The 23,271-nt window shown below is 33.8% G+C and overlaps 1 protein-coding gene across 1 annotated transcript in view; it reads right to left on the bottom strand.

Moving 5' to 3' along the window:
• Nucleotides 1-18,689, bottom strand: part of LOC146164361 (uncharacterized) — a 32,715-nt gene extending 14,026 nt beyond the window's left edge. The window contains exons 1-6 of the mRNA XM_083381882.1: nt 18,605-18,689; nt 17,815-17,955; nt 12,920-13,104; nt 9,311-9,470; nt 2,991-3,122; nt 210-292 (exon numbers count right to left, since the gene is read on the bottom strand). Coding sequence (XP_083238008.1) covers nt 210-292; nt 2,991-3,122; nt 9,311-9,470; nt 12,920-13,104; nt 17,815-17,955; nt 18,605-18,626 — 723 coding nt within the window. The 5' untranslated portion in view covers nt 18,627-18,689. The remainder of the gene's footprint in view (nt 1-209; nt 293-2,990; nt 3,123-9,310; nt 9,471-12,919; nt 13,105-17,814; nt 17,956-18,604) is intronic.
• Between the last annotated feature and the right edge of the window lie 4,582 nt (nt 18,690-23,271).

The raw sequence follows: 23,271 nt of genomic DNA, 5'->3' as shown, positions 1-23,271 counted from the left end.
CCAAGGATTAGTTGAAATAATCAAAATCAGAACAAACCTAGAAAACATTTATAGTGAGATCTATAAAACTGATTTGAGCAGATCAATAATGACAATTCTGTTTAAATAATAATATTACATTGCTTCACAACACCAAATCATTATCTTAACTTTACTAGTTTAAGATTATGGCTATGACAATATTAGCAAACAAATATTAGTTTTAATACTTCTTGAGAACTTTTCCGCCATGAGCCACCCTGTGACCCATAATCTCGAGAAGAACCATATTCACGTGAAGAACTGTCAAAACCTTAAAAACACAATAACAACAATTTTGTTAAAACGATAAATATAATTATTATAGCCACATATACTTGAACATCCTGGTCAGGCCGGCAGAATTTTGCCAGCTTTTTGGTGACAAGCATTTTCTTTGTTGTGGCCCAAATTCTTTGTTGTTTTTTCAGGCGCATTTCAACAGTTTACTGCTGTGTTCGCCAAACTAATGTATAAACCTTACCAAGTTTAGGCGCTAAATAAGGCAATTAACAAGGAAAATAGTGATCTTAGGAGTTGTACTTAAGGCAACATTTTTGGTTAAGTTTACAAATACATAAGGGGAATAAGAAAATATAATCTGCGCATGCAAATGTCTGTTTTTCATACTCTGATACTGTTACATTTCCATTTTTGGGGTGTCCGAAAAACCACTCTAGTGGCCAAATTTCAAAATGCCATAATTTCCTAACGGATTGGAATTTTTTTCGAAAATTTTTTTGTAAACTTATTTTTTTGAGCTATATTTTGCACAACGTAAGTATCATGAATATCTGAGACGTGTGGTTACAAGGGCTTGATGATTTGACATGGAATACCCCATAGATAAGCTGTTTTTAGCGACTTTATGTTTAAAGATGCATCTAAAAACCAGCTTAATGGAGCTAAGATCCAAATATATGGCTTATTTGGGTAAATGGGCATTGGGCATACATGATGTATTAGGCACATGACAGAAATTCGCATATTTCTTGAAATAAATTTAATAGAAATTGTTTGCCAAGGTTCCGAGTCACACAACGTAACATGCCATAGTATTAGGGTTGTTCAGCTGCAACTTGACAGTCTCCGTCAAGCAGCCAGTTACAAACGTGAAGCCTTAGCTCAGGGTTTCTCAATCGTGGCCCTGGGGGGCCATGGAGCGGTCATTGGGGGGCCACGGGCATAACTCTTCAGCTAGGTAATTGCAAAATCAAAGTGTAACTTTTTTTTTGTGGTTTATATTATGACTGTTATCTGCCAGTTGTTAACCCTTCTTGTAACGTTTTCTAACACATTTTTCTGACACATTTTTGGACTTGTCAGTAGGGATGTTTAAAGTAGAATATTATATCCTTTTTATTCGTACAGTTAGGCGAGCAATTACCGTGTTATGCCAGGTACAGAGATTTTGTAATTTCCTCGAAGGGCGTTAAGTTGAAAATGAAACATTTGATCGTAAAACGCATTACGTATGCCGCACTGCTGCAAGGTTACTCAAGGTCAATTTTAGGCCAATATTCAGCGAGGTTATGTGCAGCCTTTTTGTCAAGTATGGTTAACACATTAGTAAAACTAAAATTGAGAAATCATCTCACCGAATGTAGTGACATCACTTAGCTCAGCACAAAACAGAGCCGAATATAAAAATACTTTGGCAGAGTCCAAGAACAAACTTTGTAATGAATAACTAAGTTAATTTAAATTTAAATTCAAATGACTGATTTGTTAACTTGTTAACTTTTTAAGTGAGTGTGCATTTATTTGTTGGTTTATGGCTCTATTTGTTATATACGCTAAGAAGTAAAACGAATAAAAACATGTTAAGTACAGAGCTAGGTATTTTTGTAAGCAGGGGGGCACAAGGGTTGAGAGAATTTTAAAGGGGGCCATGAAGCATAAAAGGTTAAGAACCCGTGCCTTAGCTAGTTGCACTAAACTTTTTGAGAAAAAAAAGAAAGGTTCCAGGACTCTCTTGGCCAACCAACTCTCCGATTTTTTTAAAAATGATTTTTTTGGCCAATTTGTACTGCTTCTATGCCTATTTGTTGTTATATATTGCAAATAACATTTTTACAAGTCATCATTTCTTTACAATAGAGCCAATTAAGCTAGTTTTCACAATAGGGAAATTCCCAAATGTTGATAATTTGCCAGCTAAACTTTAAACGCATTGAGTGACAGAAAATCATGACCTAATTTTAATACTTTTTTGGTAATCCATGTTTAAGGGTCAAACAACGGTAAAAACTTTGATTAGCTACACTTAAAAAAAAATTCAAAATCTGAACAACCCTTCATAGTATGCATAGACTTTTGGCTGAATAAAATTTGTTTAGGGGAAAATTGACTTATATGTACTTTGATGTATGTTTTTATGTTATTTCGTTTTCACTGAATTGTTCGAGTAAAAGAAAATTTTTGTTGTTAAGAATTACATAAAAGAGTTGAGTGTTGCAAAACAGGTCTTTAATGGACAAATGGCCATGGTTCCTATTTATACTAAAAAAGGCTGTTGGACTGGAGCTATGCTACAGACAGTGATTAAAAACAAAAGTAATGGTGACACCATGAACACGACTGGTTTACTAAAGCAAATGTCATTAAACAATGGTTAGACCAATGGTTGTTCTTGCTGATTCAATTGCTAAATTGTCAGTTTATAATGTTTGTTTTTTCTTGTTTTCTCTAGGAAGAAACATTACATGGCGACCTCCCCACTGATAACCTCTTATCACACACTGAGTCATAGACCCCAATGTAGTTTAGTTACATTAGTAAACTCATAAAGTGGAGCCAAGGAGTAAATTTAAATCTATTTTAGAGTTTAAAAGCATGAACAAGCATGTAGTTCAATCCAGTATTCCTTCAATGTAAAATTTTGGGCTAAGTGCTAGTCACCTTCATAAAACTTAGGCTAAGTATAATGAACAGGTAACAATTGCCTTATAAAATAAAAAAACTGAGCCCACCAGATCTGCTGTTAGTCTGATTGGAGTTTTCTCTAGAAGCTTTTCTCCAATCACCTTCGGTTGGATCAGGCCCTCCACCATATCTGTCATTGCGGTCACGATCACCAGCAGATCTCCAGTTACCTCCACCATCTAACACAAAAAAGAAATGTATTATACATGGAATACAGGGTGTGTTCAAAATAAATTTAACTTGGTATTCTTGTCAAAGGGACACCAAGGGCCTGCAAGGGGATTTTAAAAGTCAGTCAATCATACAAGGATTTTCATGTAGTATGCAAGCAAAGATTGGAAAAATCTAACTCATGACATTAAATAAACCTTCTCCTGGTGTCTAATACATGTGACAAGCACTAATTAAAAAGGTAAATTTGAAAGGATTATATGATAGTTACACACATATGTATTAATATTTTAATGTCAGGATGACAATTATACATTTTTCTAACATGTGGAGGAGATTGCAAGCATATCACTCGAAATGAAAAAGGTGTTGAATTGCATTGATAATACGGATTCGATCAGGGGTGTCCATTAAAATCTTTTAATATAGGAATGAAATATTTGCACGGGAAGAAGTCATAGGAATAGCATGTGGGCATGTTTTAGTTGGACACCCCTGGATTAGTTCATTAATGATTTCTAGCGACTACACATGGTGTGTCTCAAGGAAATATTAAAGAACAAAGTATGTAGCTATTTTGAAAACTTCAACAACCCCAAGATTCTAGTGCCAAGTTTGTATCAGTTGCTAATAAAGGAAATAATCGGAATAGCTAGTCACAAATACAAAGATCACATCAGGATATATCATTTTAGTGGTTAGTCAGTTAAAAAATATAGATTTAAAAAAAAAACATTTAAAATATTCCATCTACTTCTGTATGAGCTTTAAATCTACCACCTTACCATTATTATAGCCCCCAAAAACGGTGTTTTATTACTAATATTCATGTTTTGCTTAAACCAACTTGATTAGTAAAACACAAAAATGATTACACCTTACTCAAAGCGTTAGAAGATATGATTTTAAATAGATTATATATTGGCAGGCAAGCAGTAGGCTATATTAAAATTTTACTTTTTTCATATTTAAATATGACAAAAATATTTAGGAAAATTAAAATAAGAAATGACAAAGCAGCACTTCTGCGCCACTACGCTGACAAACACATGTCCATGCTGAAGCAGCCACCATTGCAGAGTGCTTCAACATAACATTTTTAGAAAAAACACCCATGAAAAAGTTCGACATACGTGAAGCTAAGTGGCTGAAGGTAGTCAACGCAACCATTAACATACGGGTCATTCCATTACTACTGGTACAGTGGTGGCACCATATGTCATGGATTTTTTTAAAATTTTATATGTAGAATCTCCGTGCTATTGTAAAAAAAGTGGTGCCAATTTTACCGAAATCGGTTCAGTACTTTTTGAGATATCAGCGATTGAAAATTGTCCCTTTTCAGGTTTTTTCGTGATCGCTCATGCGTAAAAATTAACTGCAAATTTTGTTTGACATATTATGAAGGTGTTTTAAATTGTAACTTGAAAATTACAATACATACGGGTTCTTCAAAGTATGGAGATTCTGAAAAGATATGTTGTTGTTTGATTTTGTATCACTACAGGCCACCAAGTGGCTAGTTTCACACATGACTATTTGTGATCAGTCATGCATGTCAAAACTTTGATCACTTATAGCGAAAAATACTCTACTTCGATTTTTCTGCAAATTAGCTTAAATGAAAGGTAATTTTGTTGGCTTTCTACTCTCCAAATATAAAGTGGGATATAACTAGCCTCGAAGACAAGACCAATGCTTTTTTCCATTGAATCATGTTTTGTGCCACATTGAATGTCCTATTTTGTTTACATCGAGAGGACAATACCACATCTCCAAGTCTGATGAAAGTCTGATTTCGGAAAAGTGGTGTGACTGGTCTCACGCATCTTTATTAGCTTTTTGTAACAGGTAGTATGAATTAATTTCAGCTAATTTCAGCCATGATTAGTAATCACACCCAAGTTTATTTCCATCAAATTTTCAATCTTAATAAGTGATAGATCTTTAGATATTACTTAGTAATAAGGCCTGATTAGTACATACTGTACAGTTATTATTGTGTAACTGAAGTAGGGAAAGTGCTTTGCAATAACATTGCTGAAAATTTAAGCTGTTACTTGAATATAGTATGAGGTGCCTTCCAGTATGCATATATATTTGTACTTACCAGTGTATAGCAGTGCTTCTTAAACTTTTTTAGTTTTGTTAACCCTTAGCATCTATCACCAGAATTTATTCAACCTTGTGAAAAAAATTAGAATTGATTTTGTTTTTGGAAAGTCTCACCTGTTCACTGAACAGATTGAACACCTGGAATACCCGCCCTGCTCGCAAGCTATCATCCATTTTTAACGGTTCACCCTTATTCACCCCTTTTAGTTGGTTTACCCCAGGCTGGCAGAATCTTGCCAGCCTTCTGGTGACAAGCATTTTTGGCGAAAATTCTTCGGTATTTTGGAGTTGCCCCCTAACTTAAATGTTGTGTTCGCCTGAGGAATGTATGAACCTTGCCATGTTTTGGCAATAAACAAGGCTATTACTAAGTAAATCAGAGAACAAAACGTAGCGCCAAGGTGCAAAATTTTGGTGACATTAATTCATTAACAAATACATCATGTGAAGGTACAACCTGGGGCCTGGGGGTGTACGTACATGTCTGCTTTTCTTGCTCTAAAAGTGTTACATAGATAGCTGTTTTCAGGCAAACTTTTGTGAAAACGTGCAGCTCAAAACCACATTGAAAAGCACGAAAAAATAACTTTTCAAAAACAAATTTTTGAAAAAAAAAGATAAAAATTTTTTAATTTTCCAAATTTTTTTTTTGCTTGAATTTTTTTTTTGCACCAATTTCTTCGGTTTTCTGGCTGATTCTTCGGCCGACATAGTCGCCAAGTCGCCAGCATTCTGCCATACTGGTTTACCCCTGCAAAAAGTTTAATCACCCTGGGGTGAACCATTACCTGATTAAGAAGCACTGGTGTATAGCACCTTTCTCTGATTTAGTAAAAGTATTATTGTGCATGAAGTGTTTCAGTCGCAAAACATCAAAATTATTGCCAATTTTCTCCATAAATTGATTAAAATTATTGGTCTATGTATTGGCTTCTAGTGTACATTTCTGTACCAGCAGATTTCCTTAAGTTTCTTGACTTTCTGGAAGCACCGCACAATCACGCTTCATAATTATACAATATTATAGTGCGTCAAAGGCTTTTTCACCTTCTCTTACAAAACAAACAAATTTTGTCATTTCTACTCAAATATCCCACTTTATATTTGGAGGGTAGAACGCTAACAAAATTACCTTTCATTTAAGCTAATTTGCAGAAAAATCGAAGTAGATTATTTTTTGCTATAAGCGATTAAAGATTCGCCATGCATGACTGATCACAAATAGTCATGTGTGAAACTAGCCACTTGGTGGCCTGTAGTGATACAAATCAAACTACAATATAACTTTTCAGAATCTCCTTACTTTGAAGAACCCATATGCATTAGAATTTTAAAGTTACAATTTAAAACACCTTCATAATTAGTCAAACAAAATTTGCAGTTAATTTTTACGCATGAGTGATCACGAAAAAGCCTGAAAAAATGGCACCACTTTTTTTTCTTCGGTAAAAATGGCACCACTTTTCTTAGAATTGCACAGAGATTCTATATATGAAATTTTAAAAAAATCTACGACATATGGTGCCACCACTATACCAGTAGCTATGGAATGACCCATACACAAAATGGTTCTACCACCGAAGAGATAAACCGCTATCCCATTCGAGCCGCATTTTACCATCTAGCACAGGATTTCTCAACCTTGGCCCTCGGCCCCCCTGGGAGGCCACGGAGCCGTCTTTGGGGGGCCACGGGCATAACTCTCTAGCTAGATATTGCGAAAACCAAAGTGTCACTATTTTCAAAATTTACCAGTTAACTTAATTTTGTGTTTTTCATTATGACTGTAAACCTTTCTTGTAACTTTTTGTAAGTTACGCCTAATTGATCATTCGCGAGTGGCAAGTCGGCCAATTAATACTTGTCGATACCCTTCGCCTATTCATCAAGTGTCCAACAAATGCTGTTAGGCGAGCAATTAGTGTGTAATGTCAGGTGCAACGGTTTCGCAATTTCCTTCAAGGACGTTGAGTTTCACAAGAAACATTCCATCGAAAAACGCATAAAGTACGCTACAGGGTTATTCAAATATTCAAGGTCATTTTTAGGCCAACATTCAGCGGTTTATGCACAACTTATTTGTTAAGTAGGCTAATAGTAACGCATTAATAAAAGGAAAATCGAGAAATCATCTTGACGAATGTAGTGACTTCACTTTGCTCAGTACAAAACATAACCGAATATAAAAAATAACCAGGTGGCGTCAAAAAACAAGAATGATTAACTAAGTTAGTTTAAATTAAAATGCCTTATTTGTAAAATTTTTAAAAGTAAGTGCATTTATTCGTTAAATAATGGCTGTATTTGTTATTAACGTAAAGAAGCAAAACAAGTAAATACGTTAAACACAATGCTTGGTATTTTTATAAGCAGGGGGGCCACGAAGGTCGAGAGCCTTTCAAAGGGGGCCACAAAACATAAAAGGTTGAGAACCACTGATCTAGCATCTCGCACTGGGCATTTTATCCCTTACATAACTTATTTGCGTCCCCAACTCGTTTGTCCCAGTCGTGTTGCCTGCGAGGCTATAGTGCTTTTTCTTACGTTTTTTTTTATACCTTTTTTAGTCTATTGTCCTGTTACAATATTTTATTGTTTACTTTTATTGGTTTGTTGATGGCTGCGCTCTGATTTTATTTATTTATTGGAACTCTTACAAGAACTGACAATGCCACTTGGCGAAATATATTTTCCTTTTAAACAAAACGTCTAATCCTGTTTTTAAACATGAGTTTTACTTGGTAATATATGCATCAGCGGAGCAGTGATTGACTGGCTAAAACCTGCCGCCGATGGATTTGGATTCTATAAAGATGCACCCTAAACAAAAAGGTAATATATCATATTACAAGAATTAACCTGGTAAATAGCCCTATTTGTAATGACTAGGGCCCGCAAAAGTCAATAAAGTTAAATTTTTTAAGGACCTCATCTGTCCACGAATCAAAGAATAAAGTTGTTTTCAGCACCTAGGGGACTGTTTCTAAGAAGTGTATAGGTTAAAATAAAGGTAAAATTTACAATAAAGTTAAAATTTTTTAATATAGTCAAAATTTGTCAAATTATGGCTTTTGATAAAGTTTTTTGTTTCTTGAGAGTAATTTTTGTAAAAATCATCGTGGAAGCAAAATCAGAAACTGTGACACAATTAAACCATATTAACCCATAAAAGCAGGCAAAATGTGTCACAATGCCCACTTGGATCAGCGGCAAATTTTATCGCAAATTGTCCATTTTTTTATTTATTGTTACGTATTTAAATAATTCTTATAAAACACTTTATCTTCATAAACGTGGTCTTTTCGAAGATCAACAATTTGAATTTTAGAAATAGCCTACTGACATTCTGTAATACAAAAATGCCTAAGCAAGCTAAATCTATCGCCAAAAAACCCGATGCACTTTTTATAATCCATAAAACAACTTGACTTTGCGACAAAATAGTACGTTTGGGTCTGAAATCGACAAAATATTATGTTTGGGTAATTGGCATCAATTCAAGGAAGAACTGTGGCCTCTACAAACAAGCAATTTTGTTAGGTTAAAATAAAGTTAAAATTTGATAAAAATAAAGTTAAAAAAATTTTATTTTAGGCTAAAATAAAAATGGCCCTAGCAATGACCCAATTACTTTGACAAACCACCCTTAAAAATAGGGCCCTGAAAAAAACACCACCCTGACAAAATATACAACAACCGCAGCCTCATCTAGTTTATATTATGATATTATTTTCATCATGATTTTTATGAAGGCTAAGCATGTTTATTTTGGGTGGACTTACCAAAAACAGTATATATGTCCCAAAGAAACATTAAAAAAAACAAATTACACAAAAAGACGGAAAATTTATTTATCAGAATATCAATCAACTTTTAATACATTTTTTCGCTTTTATATAGCAAAACACTTTTTTCTTACAATATTTGAAACTTGAAAGACATTAGTATGATTAATTCCTGCTTTGTAGTTATGAACAGGTTAGTTTTAGAAGCAATTTACTTATTGGGCTTTTGTATAAATCCTGCTTGCACAGTTAACACAGTTAGAGTATACTTGTGTACTTAAATGGCCATACCATACCCTTGTTTTGATTATCTGCAATATCAATCCGAATTGTTCGTCTTTGAAATGTTTCTTCATTCATTTCCAGTGCCTTAACAAGTGAGACCCTGTCGGCAAACTCAATATAGCCAAATCCTTTGAACCTTCCATTTTCCTCTGGTAAGCGTACATTAACAATCTATTCAGAGAAAAAAACATATATTTATTTATGGTTGGTATAAAAACATATATTTTGTATGTGCATTACACCCCAAACGAGATAAAATATTAGGTTACCAAGGCTAATTTGATAATTTGCCAAATTTATACAAAGATGTATTAAGTGAAACATAGAATAACAAAAATGGAATATGAAGCTTAATGGTGAAAACAACGGCCCAAATAGACATAAAAAGCGACATGCTTTATTATTCAAACGTTTCAGCAAATGCTGATGCCATCATCAGGGCCGTTATTTTAACCATTAAACTTATGAACAGATCCGTATATAGTGTTCCAAGGAATATGAAGCTTTCTAGTATTATCTGGTGAAGAAAGTGTTGGAAACCTTAAGCAACAAAAGCATTCCTACAAATGTGAAGTTATCTTTAATTAAGTCATATGAAACATTTTAAGTTAAAAGATAATGAAACAACTATCAGTTATATAGCAATAATGTTTGTCTGGAGACATCTTTTTATTTTTTTGGTACAGTAACATGACAAGCTGTACCCCTGGTTTTCCCTGGTTTGTGTTCTAAAGGCAACCATAATAAACTGCAGGGATTTTTCTGTATTGTAATCCAACCTTTGATTTGTCCAGTTGTGGTAGGCCTACATGAAGTACTGAAACAAATTACATAGACAGGCCTTAAACATTTCAAGAAAGCAGCAAATAGCTTTGTTTATGTTGACTTTAAAAAGATTGTCGACATTTTTGGAATGAACAGATATCAGATTTGTATCTTTTCTGGACCAAGGTTTTAATACAAGTAAAATATTTTTCAAAAAAAAGAAGCCAGAATTTGCAGGCAATTCCTACATCAAACAGAATTGGCATAGAGAAAAAAGGGACACATAGGGCAGATGACTAAGCAGGAAATCCTGCAAAAACACTATAATATTTGGGTTTAAGACTGGATGCATGAAGAAAAATTCAAAAAGTTCATTGAAATACAAGCACGTCTTGCAGACTTCCAACATCGGGTATTAACACAGACAGCGAACAGTGAGGAACATCAGCTGCGCCTAACTTAATGTTTTTATCAAGAAAAAACGAAAACCGCTTGATTTATTGTTTTTAATTTTTTTTATTTTATTGTTTTTAATCAGCCAACCCGAAAGAATAACTATAGAGAAAAAATCCTGCGTTTACGGTCCAGACACGAAACAAAAAACAGCGCATTGCGTGTCATTTTGGTTTTGCATCAGCTTAAGACGCCTGACCTAATTACATTATATGACACATATATTTTAGCGAAATTCTAAAACAATTGTCTTGTTAAATTTGATTTAATGTATTGTTTGTTTTAAAATTGAGGGCCGGACAAAAGTTCAGTCTAATGGATTTGGGTACAGAGTTATCAAAATAGTAAATGGGATAAATGCAAATTACAAGTGACGAAAGACAGCAAATACTGTTCAACACATTTGTCTTGTGTATTCCGTTTCCGTATATTGCTCTAATGAACACAAAACTATTTTTTTTCTGACTATGTTTTTTTTAATTTTGTAGGCGATTTATGTGCATTTTCAAAGGACTTTGACTTGAAATAATATTAACAAATTTTGATCTAACATGAAAATTTTGACAAAATTTTGACTTTTTTTAAGGCAAAAAATAGTTGTCCTAGTTATAAGCAAGTAATTGATCTCTTAAAAGCTCATGTTACACTTCATGGCTACATTTAAAAGTAAGTACGATAAATACCTGCACTCGGCAGTTTGACACTCATGTATGTACAAATAAATGGCTGAATATGATTTGAATGCCCCAGGATTACAAACCGAAGAATTAATACCAGGGTTGGGCTTAAGCACTCGCCCATACGAGTGCAAATCGCTCCGGGCAATTGCTGATTGACACCCACGGGCGGGCGAGTGGCTTCGGCGAGAAATTTTTAACTTGCGTTAAGCACCACATCTTACAGAAATATTACTTAGCGCCGGTTATTTCGTTAAACACTAAGGAGCAAATACATTCAACACTACATACATAATAAGGTTAATCGGAGTCACGTTTGAAGCTCTTAATAAAGATTTTTTGTCCCGTTGTATGATCGTAATAAAGACTCATTGTCCCGTTTTAAAAAATCGTTTACCCGCAAACAATCAAAGACGTTATTGCTGCAGTGGTAAATAGTTATGAGGTTTATTGTTTAACTTAAATGTTGTTAATTTTTAAATGTTTAACCCAGTCGTTGAAACCTTTGGAAAAGTTTACTAAACCTGCGATGTACCAAGCGTTAAGAATTTTACTTTTCTGTATTTATTAAATTGTTTGTATAAGAAAACTATAAGCAGTTGTTGAAGTTTTTGGTAACAATAAGTTTGAATGCAAATGTCTTATATTATTTGTAAGCAGTGTTTTTAAGATGTTTTGAGGGACCGAAATGGCCTACTGAACACTACGGTATTTTAAAATATCGCCTACTTGCGTAACTACAGCTGAGAATCAGCAATAAGTCTATGTAAGTATGTTGTTGCGATCTCTTAAGTTCATAGCAGTCAACCAAGCCAAAGCTTAAAAAGTAACTGTCTGTAAATATTTTATATGGGCTATGGAAATTATGTTTAGATACAAATCGAAACCATTGCGGACGCCCTTGGAAAATTGAAACAACCCACGTCGCACAGCACAGAACCTCTGGCATATGGTTGTTAACTGTGTAAAAGAATGGTTTCTGTTGTAAATTTACAATTATTTTGTGATTGCTTGCTGTCCAGTAACTATAGTGTCAACCAGTAACTATAGTGTTAGGCTAAATGTGGCACTTTGTTTGTGGCGCGAGGCAACCTGCAGTGAAACGTCCTTAAAACCAAAATACGAAAAAAAGAGCGCGAGCATTTAAAAAACAATGGAAAACAGGCAGGCCGTGGCTACTAAATTGTCAGTGTTATATTTTTCACTTGAGACTGTAAAAAAATATCATGGCTAAAAACATTGTTTTAAGCGTAAACTGCTTTATGGGTCATTAATTTGTTCATCCATGCATGGAAATAAACGATAAGACTTTTATAAAAACTAATGTTTACATATAGAAACCATAAGACAGGTAAACGATAACCCAAAAAATGACCGCGCTAGGGTGGTTATTTGCAGACAGCATGCCAACAAATTTGGCGAGTGTTATTTCATCTGAGCGAGTGCTGATTGATAGCCGCTCGCCACGCTGGCGAGTGTAATTTTTTCTTAGGAACAACCCTGAATACTATAGTTTAATTTTTCCTAGTTGTTGCGTAGTAGGATCAAACCCACTTACTTAATGTGGTTTAATGAAAGACTCATTCCTGCCCTAAACAATAACACTATTTTTTAAGATGGGAATCTTTACTATGTTGATAGGTAGTTTCTAAAATAAACTCAGCATAGCACACAGACGACAAACAGTTAAAAACTATGAGATATATGCTATATGCAACTCCTTACTGGTAAGCCTTGAAAAAATGTTCCAATTGTTTCAGGGTTGGTTTCATACGGTAGGTTACCAACGTATGCAGTAAATGGAGGAGCATCCGGAATTCGACTTTGGTCAATTTCAATAGATCTGGCAGCTCTTGGTGCAGTGGGTAATGTGATGACTTTTGCCGTAGCTGAACTTTGATAGGTCAATGCTATGAATGTAAAAATGGTCACAACAATTATAAATGCATGATTAATAAAGAGATTTTTTGGACTGAAAAATTATAAGTTATGGTATATCACGGTTAATTAACTGGGAAGGAGGCTTAAAGGGTAAACACAATATAAAACTCCAAACTATGTGAAGAAATCTGAGAGGCTGCCTTTCCCACAATGCATCATAAAAATGTTTTTAGAATAGAGAAAAATGCAATCAATACATACACAAAGCAACTTAAATCGATTGGACTACCAATTGTGATTTGCAACCTAGAAAAGAAAACAACTGGATCAATGTTATCTCTATTGAAGATGTTAGCAGGAAAGTTCATTCCATTAAAAAACACCACTGATTGCATTTTCTTTGTATGCCATTGTTCACATGGCATAGAAAGAAAATGCTACCTTAGTCTTATATCTTACAAAAATAAATAACCATCTATCAGCCACAAAGCGATTAAACTGTAAAATAAAAAACAAGCAGAGAGTGATCGCTTAGATATCAGGTTGCTTTGCTAAACAAATCCAAAAAAAAACATTGTTGTAGCTTCACTTATCTTGAACATTAGAACTAAACATCCAAAAAATCACTTTAAATACAGATTTTGAACTTTAGACAAATACGTCATTTCACCAATAATATCACTATTTGGCAAGAATATTTAAATACAATACCTTTAGTAATAGTATCTAATTGTTACCCAGGGGCGTATCCAGAAATTTAAAAAGGGAGGGGTCCCGAATTTTCAACTTAGGGAATTTCCCATTTTCTTTTCGTCTGATGTTGATGACGTCATACAACGTCATAAAATAGCGATGGTAATGACGTCATAAATAAGAAAAAAAACTTTAGAAACAGTCAATTAACGTCCAGCAAAAGGGAACCTTTAGACGCTTCAGGCGAAAACTTCAGGCGAAAAACTAAAACAAGACCGTGAAATATATGTGATTGATTTTGGTAGATCCATGTACGGGACTACGCTACATTAGAAGCACGTCTCTCGCCACCGGCAATACTAAACGAAGATCGTTTTCCCGGGTGTTTCGATTAGCGTGACATATAAAACTACTTGGAAGAAACGCGATAACTTTAATAGTTAGTTAATCTAGTTCAGTGTTTGATAACCTTTGTAAGATTGGGCGCACCTGGCGAGCAAAGCGAGCGCGTTTTTTTTTTGGTATAACGGCATTTTATTTTTCGCACTTACGTAGTTAAAATAGTAAAATAGAAGCATTGCCGCTCAGGACGGTGAGTAAAACCTGACAAAAACGATAATGTCACTTACGAAAAGGGGGGGGGGTTTGAATCTATTTTTATGTGAGTGAAAACCACTCCGATTTTTATTATAATTCTGGATGCCATTACAAAAAATGGCTAAATTTTTAATTTTTTTATATTTATTTTGGGCCATTCCGTGTCAATTCACACAGTCAAGAAATTCAACCTCTCCAATTTTCCTTAAATTTTACACACCTTTTCACTATCCTATATAATGAACACCTGCAAAATTTGAGCGTAATTTGTTGAGAAATGCAAGAGTTATGAAGCTTTTAATTTGGGGGGGCGCAATTTTTCTATTTTGAACCATGTTTGAAGCCATATTACTGCTAAACTAAATAAGGTAACAACCCAATTTTTTACAGGTGCTAGTACTTCTACCAAATATTAAAAAAAAACATAGTTTAGATTGTTACTCTAAAACAGTGGTTCTCAACCTTTTTTTCACTGCGTACCAACAAATTGTCAAAAAACTCAACTTTACTCAAAATGTATATAGGATTATTAACGGGTGGATTAGTTAATTATAGTTAGGCTGGACATTTCAAAACAAATGCGCCCCACTACTCTCTAAAAAGTTTCCCTTTTTTAACTTGCAAGATACTGGAAGTCAAGTTTTGTGATTCTTTGTTGTTTTGCTATGATGTCATAAAATAAATTTGCACAGATGTTCCAATAGTTTCTATCGTTAAAGAAGCATAAAATATTTAACTATACAATCATTACAATGAATGAATAGTTTATTACAATAAAACAAATGCTTAACCTTTTGGTAAAACTGGAATTTTACTTTAAAACATACTGCGCCCAGCGTACCACCCAAAATGACTTCGAGTACCACTAGTGGTACCACAGGTTGAGAACCACTGCTCTAAAAGGTCAAAGACATCCAAAGTTGGCCTTTTCGAGCCCTCGGCTAAAATTTTCCCTAATTTTGAAACCTCGCCAAGACCCCATTTAAAAAAATGGGTTGAAATGTTGTTTATAGGATTCTCTCTGAACTGCGAAAATTTCAGTACAAAATATTAAAGGGGTTGGGAGATATTTATTGTGAAACATGGGTTGAAATTGAAAAAAGCAAAAAGTGGGGTCCTTTTAACATCCCGGTTACCCATGACCCCAGTGAAAATTTGCATTTTCACATGTTTACTAAGATATGACAAGTCTACCATGCAAAATTAATTCATGCTTCTCAATGTTTTCTGATAGAAATTCTGTGTCAAAGTTGGACAAAATCGCGAAAAATTACAAATAAAAAAAAATTAAAATGTATTTGTAATTGTGTTTTTACAATTGTTACCTCACAAAACACAAGTGTATGTAATGTACAACTTGATAACTGGAGTATTTTTCTATTTTTTGGCCAGATTACTGTATAATTTACAAAAAAGTCATGCATTTCTCCCCATGCACACTTCCCCATTTGTTGAGCTATGTAACACCTTATTTTCTCATTTGTTGTGAATTGTAAAACCTTATTTTCTGAAATGGCAGTGAGTTTAAACCTAGCAGCAAACTATAACTCAATTTTATATAATTCAAAATTGTCAAATAATAAATTGATTATGATATAGATGCTGACATAATTACATTTGGCAGGAGTTACGTTAAATTAAGCCAATGGGGGTGCGGAACAAAAGTTTGCGAACCCCTAAAATAGAGGTTGTAAATTTTTTAGTTGAAATACAATATATTGTTAAATGTTATAAACAGTTAGACGAACACACCAGTTTTTTATCTTTTACAATAAGTTTAAGCAATAGGCTCATAATAGAACATAATTAACTGAGCATCTAAAAGCCTGGATGACTTTATTAAATCAGTGTGTGACCCCTTTCTTGCTTTGAAGACCCATTGCTTCATTGGCAATTCATAAAAAAATTACTTGAAACAGAATAAACAGAATTTAGCTGATGATGATGTTGTAATATTACTTGATTTTGCTGAGTTGTCCAAGATGCTGTGTAGGGGTTCCATTTGGACATCACTCCATGTGATGGGATTGGTGGAACCACTAAACTATTTTTTGCATGTGCAAGTCTTCAAGCAGCAACCAACAACCAATTTTTTACACCACAAGATCTCAGTTCGCAAAATTAGCAAAGAAATGCCACTCAGTTACAGTTCCAAAATCTATTGAATGATTACAAAAATACTTTTTTGTGGGTTTTGTATTGTAAAGCAGCACCATCATTGAAAAAGATCTTTTTTTGGAGAACCAAGTGATTTGATAATAATTGGAACTATTTGGTCAATGCATGCAATGTGCTTGTTAAATGTTCAAAATAATCTGATATTACAAGCAAGCTTTTTGAGGTTAAAGCTCCATATTTTTTGTAGTATATTACCAAAGGGTGAAGGGTTGTTGAGTGATAACTATCGGATCCCTACACGGCATCTTGGACAACCAATAAGTAGTTCTCAGCAATATCAAGTAATATTACACTTCATCATCAGCTAAATTATGTTTAATTTGTTTCAAGTAACTTGATTGTGATTAACCAATGAAGTGATGAGTCTTCGAAGCGAGAAAGGTGTCACACAATGATTCAATAAAGTCATCCAGGCTTTTCAGATGCTCAGTTAAGTTTGTTCGATCACTATGAGGCTATTGCTTGAACCTTATTATGAAAGGTATAACTCTGATGTCTCATCTAACTGTTTATAATATTAAACAATATATTCTATTTAAACAAAAAATTTGACAACCTCTATTTAGGGGTTCTCAAACTTTTTTGTGGCACACCCCCATTGGCTTAATTTTTCAAAACTCTTACCCCTCCCATTTTGGCAATGTAATTATGTCAGCATCTATATCACAATCAAGTTGTTTATTGTTTCACAATTTTGAATAGTATAAAATTGAGTTTTAGTTTGTTAGTGTAAATTCTATAAAACATAAGGTTTTACATAGCACAACAAAATTTAAGGAAAATCGGAGAGGTTGAATTTCTTGACTGTGTGAATTGACACGGAATGGCCCTTTTGTTACTGTATTTTTTAGTCTGGCAACTTTATGGAATTTGCAAGTATAACAGGGATGACTAGAAAGTGTAAGGCTAGGTAATCTTCCGCGGAAGGTAGCAAGTGGAAAGAAAGCAAAGATAAATCAGTGGAGATAAAAGACAAAAAATATATAAGCAGTCTGTCTCACATGTCACTTAAACTGCTTTGTCCATATTTGCCATTCGCACAGTGTCCAAAAATTAAAAACCACTGCTTTACAACACCATCCTTTAAAAAGACTGCTATCAAACAATAGCAACAACACAGTATATACAACTTTTCAGATATATTTTGCCTATTTTAATTTTGAAGTCAATTAAACAAAATCCTAAAGTGATTTTCTAAATCAATCAATAGAGTAAAACCCTAAAAATCTAGATCACTACAAGTTTATGGAAACTTAATTTGAACTACTTACAACTATTAACAGATTGAAATTCTTCATCAGCCTCGTCTGCCCAGTTCATGGGCTTAATAGTTCCAGGGGCAGATATGTCCCCAAGAAAATCATTTAGCGATAGGGTTTTTGTATTCTTTGCCTTCTTTTTGCCTTTTTTACCTTTAAAACAAATATATTTTGGATTTCATTTCATAGAAAAACAGAGGAACAGCAATGATAAAATCTTTGGATAATTTGTTTGGAAGAAACAAGATTTAAAATATTAAAATATGTTAACTTTTTATTCATCTGTATCTTTTTTTAAATTACTGTATGAAACTAAACAATTTCTATTTAAAAAAACTAAGACTTTTAAATACACTTTTTACCTTTTTTTTTTTTTTTTTAATTAGGACATTACTTGCTTACATATTTATTTTTATGCGAATCCAACGGTGATTTAATACTAGCATTGGACTTTGGCAGGGCATTAGACTGTTTAACTAGTTTCGTTGTTTTTGTATATGACATTATTCGATTCAAGAAAGAAAATCTATATCAAATCAAAATTACTTTTAAACTGAACTAGGTGGTATGTACGACAAATGGGTTAATTTTTTGTATTATTGTCAATAAAATTTATACCGAAGAGTTTGTCCGAGGTTTTGTAGCCAAAATCAGGCTACTCTTTTGCGAAAATGTAACAATATTAGTTATATATGACTAGATAGATGGAAGCTTTTTTATGGTAAATAGACATCAAATGGTTCTTTACATTAACATGGTTTGTTTAACATGTGTATAACAGTGTTTTTAGTTTAATACTAACCTGATGTGGTAGAATTATCCATGTTAGGTATTTATAAATAGCAATATATAATATACAGATGTATCCCTATAATTAAGCAGATCCTGCAAATTCAAGGTTGTACAGTATAATCATAGGCGCCGAACGTTGGTGTGCAGAGCGTTTTCAGACGCCCTGGATTTTTTTTTCAAAACGCCCTGGAATTGGACTAAGTTATCAATAAATTTGCAAAATAATTTTTGTAGCACAGTTTTAGTTGACCAATAAGTTAAATTATTCATAATTGCAATTAATGTGATGTTTTGCCTATTTTAATGGAAATTTTTTAGCCTAAAGATTCTATAGAAAGCTTAAAAAGGTGAAATGGTTTGTTTCAGTTATAACATGCAATCTATTTTTATGTAATTAATAAGTAATTTTTGCACAGACTAGAAAATAACACCCTAAAAATTTGAAAGTTCGGTGCCTATGAGTATAATACATTGTATTCTGTACAAAAATATTCTAAACAGGAAACTTAAAAAAGTTAAACTGTTAAAGTACCCCACAGCATTCCATGGCCACCAAAGATAGCATACAAAACTTTTTTAACATCATCTTATGCTGAAATTTTGATAATAAATATCTTAGAAACGATAATAAAATGAAAAAAAAACTTGGCAATTACTCAGTTTAATTATTATTTTTTTTTTGCATAAGCAGTGTAAATATATAGTTGCAAATTTTTTTCAGCCATGTATCGAACTGCAAACTTTGCTCCTAGGCTTATTCTTCAACAAATTAAACATAAATTTGGTATCGTAACAATGCAAGATTCAAATATCTGACTAGGTAAGAAAGCTTGGGCTATGAAGGAATTTATCAACCATGCAGTTGCACTCTCATCCATCAAGTTGGCACGATTTGGCATTGCACACACAAATTCTCAAGGAAATGTTACATAACATAGTGTAGCAGCCCAACTACAGTCCATGATTTTTAGAAACCAAGATTAATCGCTCTCTTAAGGTGCAATTTGACTCGTAAAAAGCCACATTTTTTATTGTACCTTTTGTGTTGCTTAAGCTCTATCTATCTATATAGCTTAGTTATCGGCCACTCATCACTGTTGGTTAGACGCCTTGCAGACGATTGATTTAACGTCAAGTAAGGTAATGAATAAGATGAAAAGTTTACTGAAGTAAAAACATAAAACTCAGCAGATTCACAACAGACAACACTATACAACAGCGAAGTCAAGCATGAGATTCCGCAAAATATGTTTAGCCTTTAGCGATTTGTCGGAAAAATCAACTCTCCAAAACGAATTAAATCAGAATAACGATGCGGAAAACAAGCTTGAGATTTATTTACTTCTTACAACCCTATAATAAACAGTATTTCGTTTATTTTTCGACAAAAACTTTGAAGTTCGGAAATGCAGTTTGGTTTGGAAGGAAGCTGGAGCGTGCCCACTTAGAATGTGACCAGTCATGCGTTACAAAAAAATTACCAATTATAAGACATGAAATAAAACGCCGAAGCAAAAATTGATTAAAAACTGGTTTAAAACAAATTGGTGAAAACAAATATTTTTATAAGAAGTAATGACTTAGTATAGGGTCTTATTTGGCATGAATAGTTCAGCCCGCTTTAATCGAAACTTTTTATCCATCAACGCGATTAGGCTCGTCAATCTACTCGAATGTACCAAAGAGATTATAATCTCTTTGAATGTACTTAGACCAGTGCTCCGCAACCTTTTTCCACTTGCGGCACATGAACAGGGCTAAAACAATTCGGCGGCACACCTTTGATACATATGTCGATCGACAAAATACATCAGCAAATATCTTAGGCAGCCAGGACAAAGAGAAGCGATTTAAAAAAATTCGTATTACATTTATTTTTACTCATTTTGCGGTTTTCAGGATTACCAAAATTTCTGAGGCCGGATTTAAGTTTTGAAAATTGTACTTCTTTGCATTAAAGGAAAACAGGGGTTTTGATAGCATTTGAAAAATGAAACCTGATATTTGTAAGTTTGTACTTTTTGCTTAATTTATTTTTCGAATAAGCAGCCGAGACTAATTAGACAATCTCAAAATGCCAATAATATATTTACAATGATATTTCATGGGTTTCAAGCGTATCGCTAATCTCTACTCCTGGTAGCTATAAGTCAGTTAAAAAAATAATTTTTATTTCCGGTGATAGAAGATAACTTTCCGGTGATAGAAGATAACTTTTTAACTTTTATATTTTGAAATATACATTTTTCGCGTTAATTCGACTGCATTAAAAAGTAGGCTACCCTTAAAACGGAAGTAGCACACGTCGCGGCACACCTAGCATGGTCTCGCAGCACACTGGTGTAGGCTACACCGATTGCGGAGCTCTGACTTAGACTAATTTTAGTTGCATATTTACCCAAGTGAGGGAACAATAACCTCAGGTTTCTGACGGTTACTAGTTTTATTACGTCCCTGTATGACGTAACTTTATGTGGTGGTCTCTGAAAACCTTGAAGCATTTTCATCGTTCCAGTAAGAAAATTATTTTACTTGCACCCCAGGGTACAACATATACAATATCATAATTTATCACTCAACATTCGAAAATATTTGTAAGCCATGTTTCTCAACCCTTTTTTCCCAGCGACCCAAATACTAAGTGTTAGTATAAAAGGGAATGAAAGACACACACACATATGTGTTTAATAACAACTGTGATCTAGCCCCTCGGAAGCTGCTTTATGACCAATTAACGATTAATGTATAACAGGGAAGTTTTGCCTACCTAATTCTCTTCACTGAACTTTTTGTAAGCAAACAAAATATCAAACAATACCTTAAAACGTTCGAATTAAATTAAAATTAGCTATCTATTTGTTTCGCCTCTTCAATTCTCCTAAATTTTCGAGAAATCTTTCTTAGAACGAATTCTCAGAATGTCTAACGATGAACTAGCCTACTTCAGTCGGCGACCCAACCAAATCTAATGGCGATCCTATTTTGAGTCGCGATGAGAAACACTGTTGTAAGTGAACAGTTAGCACTTGCTGTCTGTCTTTCAGAACACGTAAAACAGGGGTGGGCAACATACGGCCCGCCAACGCAAATCATTGGCCTTCGACCTATTTTACAAACTGGGCACGAGGCCATTTCTTATATTTTTTGGCTTTTTCAACTAAGTAAAAGCAAATTTTTTGGCGCTTTGCCCAAATCTTGGTTCTGCATCGAATGTAGCATGTAGGTTAGACCCCTTTTAACTGCAAAATAGCATACCTTAAAAAATAGCATACCCCAAAAAAGTGTGTTATCCCTGATTAACAGTCGTTGCGGTTGTTATTATAAAATGCGTCGTACACAAGTCTACATAGTTTAAATTTAACGGCATGCAGAGACCTTTCTGAGTTTGGTTTTGGCCCGCGACTAGAAAAAAGTAGCCCATCAATGACGTAAAGAAATGTAGACCATTATTTCCACACAATTTAATCATTTGAATTAGGTTTATTGAAAATAGTAGGCCTATGCATATGGAGTATCCTTATAGATGGAATTACAAAAATATACATATCGCTACTAATTAATGATGAATATCAACAAAATCTGATAATTGGTGCCCAGGAGTTCAAGATTAACATGGATTAAACTTCGCGTGGTTTCCGCCATTTTGAAGTTGACGCGCATAATGTGTTCACGTAGATCAATTCGTTTTCCCGCGCTTTCTGACACGGGTCAGCTAACACGCTCATGTAGAGAGGCTTTTGCCGTTCCAAAGTTTCGTAACCAAATCAATTCTTTTTAATCATAAAATCGCTTTTTTACCCAAATCAAAAACGTTTATTTAAACTTGAAACACTGTGTTGTAGAAATGCGCATTACTGCATCTAAGTGTCCGTCGGTGAGCTAACTATTGTAACTTTACACCAAGCTATATAATTATGCTAATGCTAGCCTCCAGCCCTTCACCACAGTCCAATGTTATATTATCAGTAGGGCCCGCAAAAGCCAATAAAGTTAAACATTTTTAAGGACCTTGTCTGTCCACGAATCAAAGAATAAAGCTGTTTTCAGCACCTAGGGGACTGTTTCTAAGAAGTTTATAGGTCAAAATAAAGTTAAAATTTACAATAAAAGTTTTTAATAAAGTCAAAACTTGTCAAATTATGGTTTTTGACAAAGTTTTTGTGTTTCTTGAGAGTAATTTTTGTGAAAATCGTCGTGAAAGCATTGTAAATCAGAAACTGCGACACAATTAAACCATATTAACCTATAAAAGCAGGAAATATGTTACAATGCCCACTTGAATCAGCAGTAACTTTTATCGCAAATTGTCTATTATTTTATTTATTGTTTTATTATTATACGTATTTAAATAATTCTTATAAAACACTTCATCTTGATAAACGTGGTCTTTTCGAAGATCAACAGTTTGTATCGTCAAAAAAACCCACACACTTTTTATAATCCATAAAACACCTTGACTTTGCGACAAAATATTACGTTTGGGTCTAAAACCGACAAAATATTATGTTTGGGTAACTGCCATCAATTCAAGGAAGAACTGTGGCCTCTACAAACAAGCAATTTCGTTAGGTTAAAATAAAGTTAAAATTTGATAAAAATAAAGTTAAAAAATTTTTTTTTTAGGTTAAAATAAAAATGGCCCTAATTATCTGATGTAATTGTTAGATGTCGTAATTG

The sequence above is a fragment of the Ascidiella aspersa genome, chromosome 2, assembly GCF_963924565.1.
Source record: "Ascidiella aspersa chromosome 2, kaAscAspe10.2, whole genome shotgun sequence".
Taxonomy (NCBI): Eukaryota; Metazoa; Chordata; class Ascidiacea; order Phlebobranchia; family Ascidiidae; genus Ascidiella; species Ascidiella aspersa.
Note: the sequence above shows the minus strand (reverse complement) of the source record. Positions and strands in the feature narration are given on the sequence as shown.